Genomic DNA, 5661 nt, shown 5'->3' with positions numbered 1-5661 from the left:
AAAGTTCCCGGGTTGTTCGACTTCTCCCTCCATTTTCCCACGCAGCTAATCAGCTAAAGTTAGCCAAGCCCGCGAGTTGCTGTTAGTTAGTTGACGTGCTGATCTCACCTCTGTCAACAATTTGTAACGAACCTGTAAGGCCCCCGAAACTCACACATAGTTCGTTGACTAGTGTAAACAGTCTAGGACACTGATTTCCCACGAAATAATCAAGTTGTGTTTTATTTGGATGAACAGACAGTGCTCCCCAGCACTGACCTGCAGCACAAAAACGCCTTCCCAAAAACTGTCCCTCAGCATGCCTTCCGCATCATTACATACAGCAACTAATTTACATAACATTGTGTGATAGGCTGAGAGACTTTCGAATGTGTAAATTGGCTTTCATTAGGCTGTCCTCTCAAAAGGAACCTGCTCACTGTAACTAGTGCCTGTTATTAAAAATACTTACCAGGGTGTTTACAAACAGTACAGGAACTATATCATCCACGTGTATTGATTATATTTTTTACCAATGCTGCAGAACTCTAAAGCTGTATCCATACCCATTGTATGTACTGACCATATCTAGAAAAGACAAAGTTCCAAAAGCTGGGACCAAAATAGTGTATAAGAGATCATACAAAACGTTTTGTACTGATATTTGTTAGTCTGATGTGTGTAATGAGGAGCATCCAGACACTGCACTTGATGCATTTATGTAATTGTTTCTTCCTGGTATTTATATCTGGCTATTAAACAGTCTGATGGCCTTGAGATAGCTGTTTTTCAGTCTCTCGGTCCCAGCTTTGATGCACCTGTACTGACCTCGCCTTCTGGACGATAGCGGGTGAACAGGCCGTAGCTCGGTGTTTGATGCCCTTGAATATATTTTTGGCCTTCCTTTGACATCGGGTGCTGTATGTGTCCTGGAGGGCAGGCAGTGTGCCCCCGGTGATGCGGTGGGAAGATAGCACCACCATCTGGAGTACCCTGCGTATCACCAGGCAGTGATTACAGCCCAACAGGATGCTCTCAATTGTGCATCTGTAAAAGTTTGTGAGGGTCTTAGGGACCAAGCCAAATTTCTTCAGCCTTCTTCACCATCCTGTTTGTATGGGTGGAGCATTTCAGATTGTCAGTGAGGAACATGAAGACCTAAGGAAGGCTAAAAGTATTTGTTTTAAGATATACTTCAGTATCAAAAGTAAAACTATAAATAATTTCAAATTCCTTATATTAAGCAAACCAGATGATCCAATTTGGGAAAGTTGTATTCCTGCTCGTAATGCTGGTGAGTTAGCACCACTCAGATATCCTAAAGTTATTTATGGCTGTATGTAATAACACCAAAAACGTTGTGTGTTATTATAAGTAATAACACACAAAAAAACAAAATACTGCGAAGCTAGAAGCAGAGCTGTCATGTCTGTCGGCGCCATCTTGCTGTAAAGTTAGTGTGGGTGAGGTGGAAAAATTATTGTTGTCCATCGATAATGAGAAACCACTTGGTATTGACAACGTAGATGGAAAGTTTGGATGAAAATGTTTGTCCTCAGAACTTGAGGGAAGCCAAAGTCATTCCGCTACACAAAATTGGTAAAGCACCCGACCAATCGGCTTGCTGCCGACTCTTAGCAAACTTCTGAAAAGACTAGTGTTTGACCAGATACAATGCATGTGTCCATGTATGCTGATGATTCAACCCTGTGTCAGCAACCACAGCTAGTGAAATCACTTCAATCCTACACAAAGTGTTGCATGTCAGTTTTTTAATGAGTGGCTAGTGATAAACTAGTCCTGAACATCTCTAAAACTAAGAGCATTGTATTTGGTACAAATAATTCCCTAAGTTTTAGACCTCAGCTGAATCTGATCATGAATAGTGTGGCTGTTAAGCATGTTGAAGAGACTAAATTACTTGACGTTACCTTGTATTGTAAACTGTCATGGTCAAAACATATAGATTCAATGGTTGTAAAGATGGGGAGAGCTCTGTCCGTGATAAAGAGATGCTCTGCTTTTTTGACACCACACTCCACAAAGCAAGTCCTGCAGGCTCTAGTGTTATCTTATCTTGATTATTTCACAGTCATGTGGTCAGTTGGCCCAGAACAGAGCGGCACGTCTTGCTCTTCACTGTAATCAGAGGCCTTATATCAATACTCTGCATGCCAGTCTCTCTTGGCTAAAAGTGGAGGAGACTGACCGCATCGCTTCTTGTTTTTAAAAGAAACAGTGTTGAAAATTCCAAATTGTTTTCATAATCAACTTACACACAGCACTGACACACACACTTAACCCACCAGACATGCCACCAGGGGTCTTTTCACAGTCCCCAAATCCAGAACAAATTCAAGAAAACTTACCGTATTATATAGAGCCATAATTGGATGGAATTCCCTTACATCTCAGACTGGTTCAGTGTCCCATGTAGCTCCGCTAGTAGAGCATGGCGCTTGCAATGCCAGGGTTGTGGGTTTGATTCCCACAAGGGACCAGCATGAAACAAGTACGAACATGTATGCACTCACTACTATAGGACGCTCTGGATAAGAGTGTCTGCTAAATAAAAAATGTGAACAGCAAACCTGGTTTCAGAAAGCAACACAGCGTCTTATTTGACCTGGATATTTTGTGTGTATTTACTGATATGTGTGACGTTTTACATTGATTAGTTATTTTCTTGTTTAAAAATGTTCTGTATTATTTCATGTTGCATGTGAACCCCAGGAAGAGTAACTATCGCAACAGCTAATGGGGATCCAAATAAAATAAAAAATAAAAAATACCAAGGTTATATATTTGCTGTTTTCATATTTCTGGCGTTTTCATATACATCGGTTGTTTTTAATGGTCTGAGGTCAAACGGTGTCAACATTCTGACTTAAGGGAGAACTGTCCCTTTAACTAACCATGTCACTAAAGTACCTGTGTGATGTGCATGGGGTCCCTGGTAAGGTCAAATCAGATGATAAATACCAAAGACATCATCACCTAAATGTTTTATTGCAGATACAATTTGAATTAGAACTGATATCATTTGAATATCTTTATTTGTGGTGTACATAAAAATGAAGCTACTTTTACAAATGAGGCCCCAGTGAATCAGTACTTGACACTTTATAATGTACTCATGGTGAAGAAAAACCCTCCCCTTTACTCCAGACACACCATGGTTTACCTTGGTAAACTACTGGACAACAACAGGGGTGTATTCACTAGGAACCAAACAGAAGCCAACTGGCTAAAATGGGGAGGGACTAACCTAAAATTGTCCAATAAGAAATGCTTGTTTTTGTTGCAAAACTTTTGTTGTGCAAAATGTTTTTCTACGGTTTGCACTAATAAATACACCCAACAATCTAAATCGACACTTGATTATGGCTTCAGATTGTCAGCTGATTCCTCCTGCTGTCATCCTGTGATGCGCCTGAAGGGGTCACCCTCCACCCTCCTCATGCAGTTCCCCACCTCCCTCTTCCTCTGGCCACCACTGGCCCGTCATCCAAAACTAGAGCAGCTTTCACAGAAAGCACAAAGAAAACCCACTTGGCTTGTGTCCTCTTTGTCCAAGCCAACCAAACGTGATAGTAGCAGGCCCCTTTAAAAAGGCAATACCTGCCCCAGGTCTTCAGTATCTAAACAAGTAGTTCATCACGACAGTTCAAGGGGTTCCAGGGGTTACGGGCGGTTCTCTCCTTCTCTCTGAGTGACCGTGGCCCGGGGTGAGGCTACCTTGTGGTGCACTGCTGGCTTCTGGTCCTCCTGACCCCCCATGCAGCAGAAGACTGTGGGTAGAGCGGAGCAGAGCGCTGGCTGTCGGTCCGTGGTGACGTGTTTCCCCCACGCCTGGAGTGTCCCTCCCCGCCATCACAGTTTAATATCCTGAGACTCGGACATCTTGGCCAGGGTCTTCTTGACGCGCAGTGCCGTGAGGCGAGAGGCCGGGTTGTGGGCCCAACACTCCGTCATCAACTTGCCCATCTGCCTAAGGCACTGTAGGGGGCACAACAAAACACAGTGAGCTCTAGAGTTCCTCTGTTCTTCTCTCCTCCATCATTATCTCTCATCTCATCTAACATCTCTCCCTCTGTTCTTCTCTCCCTCCATCATTATCTCTCATCTCATCTAACATCCTCTCCTCTGTTTCTTCTCTCCCTCCATCATTATCTCTCATCTCATCTAACATCTCTCCTCTGTTCTTCTCTCCCTCCATCATTATCTCTCATCTCATCTAACATCTCTCCCTCTGTTCTTCTTCTCCTCCATCATTATCTCTCATCTCATCTAACATCTCTCCCTCTGTTCTTCTCTCCCTCCATCATTATCTTCATCTCATCTAACATCTCTCCCTCTGTTCTTCTCTCCCTCCATCATTATCTCTCATCTCATCTAACATCTCTCCCTCTGTTCTTTCTCTCCTCATCTTATATCTCTCATCTCATCTAACATCTCTCCTCTGTTTCTTCTCTCCTCCATCATTATCTCTCATCTCATCTAACATCTCTCCCTCTGTTCTTCTCTCCCTCCATCATTATCTCTCATCTCATCTAACATCTCTCCCTCTGTTCTTCTCTCCCTCCATCATTATCTCTCATCTCATCTAACATCTCTCCCTCTGTTCTTCTCTCCCTCCATCATTATCTCTCATCTCATCTAACATATCTCCCTCTGTTCTTCTCTCCATCACTATCTCTCATCTCATCTAACATCTCCCTCTGTTCTTCTCTCCCTCCATCACTATCTCTCATCTCATCTAACATCTCTCCTCACTGTTCTTCTCTCCATCTCTGATCTCATCTAACATCGCCCTCTGTTCTTTCTCCCTCCATCACTATCTCTCATCTTATTTAAACAACTCTCCCTCTGTTCTCTCCGTCCGTATTTCTCCCTCTTTTTTTCTATCCATCCATCACTATCTCTCTCATCTAATCGAACATGGCCTCCCTCCCTCCCTCCCTCCCTCCCTCCCTCCCTCCCTCCCTCCCTCCCTCCCTCCCTCCCTCCCTCCCTCTCTTCTACCATCCCAGTGACACCAACGAGGTGGACATCCCTCCTAACACCAGGGTGGGCACCAAGCGCTACATGCCCCAGAGGTCCTGGATGAGAGCCTCAACAGGAACCACTTCCAGTCCTACATCATGGCCGACATGTACAGCTTCGGCCTCATCCTCTGGGAGATCGCAAGGCGCTGCGTCTCAGGAGGTACTGTAACCGAGTAGTTTCACCCTAGATGCTGATCTCAGGTCAGTTTAGCATTTTTCCCAATTATGGTTGAGGTTAGGATTGGGGGAGGGAAAGCTGATCCTAGATCTGTACCTATGGGAAACTGTCTTAGGAGGTACTCTTTCAGCAAACACACTGACTTTGGGTGAAATTTGATCAAATCCGCATTGTGGTATTTATGTGTTCCAGGTATTGTAGAGGAGTACCAGCTACCGTACCATGACCTGGTGCCCTCTGACCCCTCGTATGAGGACATGAGAGAGGTGGTCTGCATCAAGAGGTTACGACCTTCCTTCCCCAACCGCTGGACTAGCGACGAGGTAAGCCAGTCACACACACATACACACACACACAGTCACACACACACACACACACACACACACACACACACACACACACACACACACACACACACACACACACAACACACACACACGTTGGTTAATCCAAACT

At 44.2% G+C, this 5661-nt stretch overlaps 1 protein-coding gene across 1 annotated transcript in view; it reads right to left on the bottom strand.

The window, feature by feature from the left end:
- Nucleotides 1-2967: 2967 nt before the first annotated feature.
- Nucleotides 2968-5661, bottom strand: part of bmpr1ba (bone morphogenetic protein receptor, type IBa) — a 51753-nt gene continuing 49059 nt past the window's right edge. Inside the window, 1 exon segment of the mRNA XM_070446861.1 lies at nt 2968-3978. Within this exon segment, the coding sequence (XP_070302962.1) occupies nt 3853-3978 (126 nt within the window). The 3' untranslated portion in view covers nt 2968-3852.

The sequence above is a fragment of the Salvelinus sp. IW2-2015 genome, linkage group LG15 (assembly GCF_002910315.2).
Source record: "Salvelinus sp. IW2-2015 linkage group LG15, ASM291031v2, whole genome shotgun sequence".
In the NCBI taxonomy this organism is placed as follows: Eukaryota; Metazoa; Chordata; class Actinopteri; order Salmoniformes; family Salmonidae; genus Salvelinus; species Salvelinus sp. IW2-2015.
Note: the sequence above shows the minus strand (reverse complement) of the source record. Positions and strands in the feature narration are given on the sequence as shown.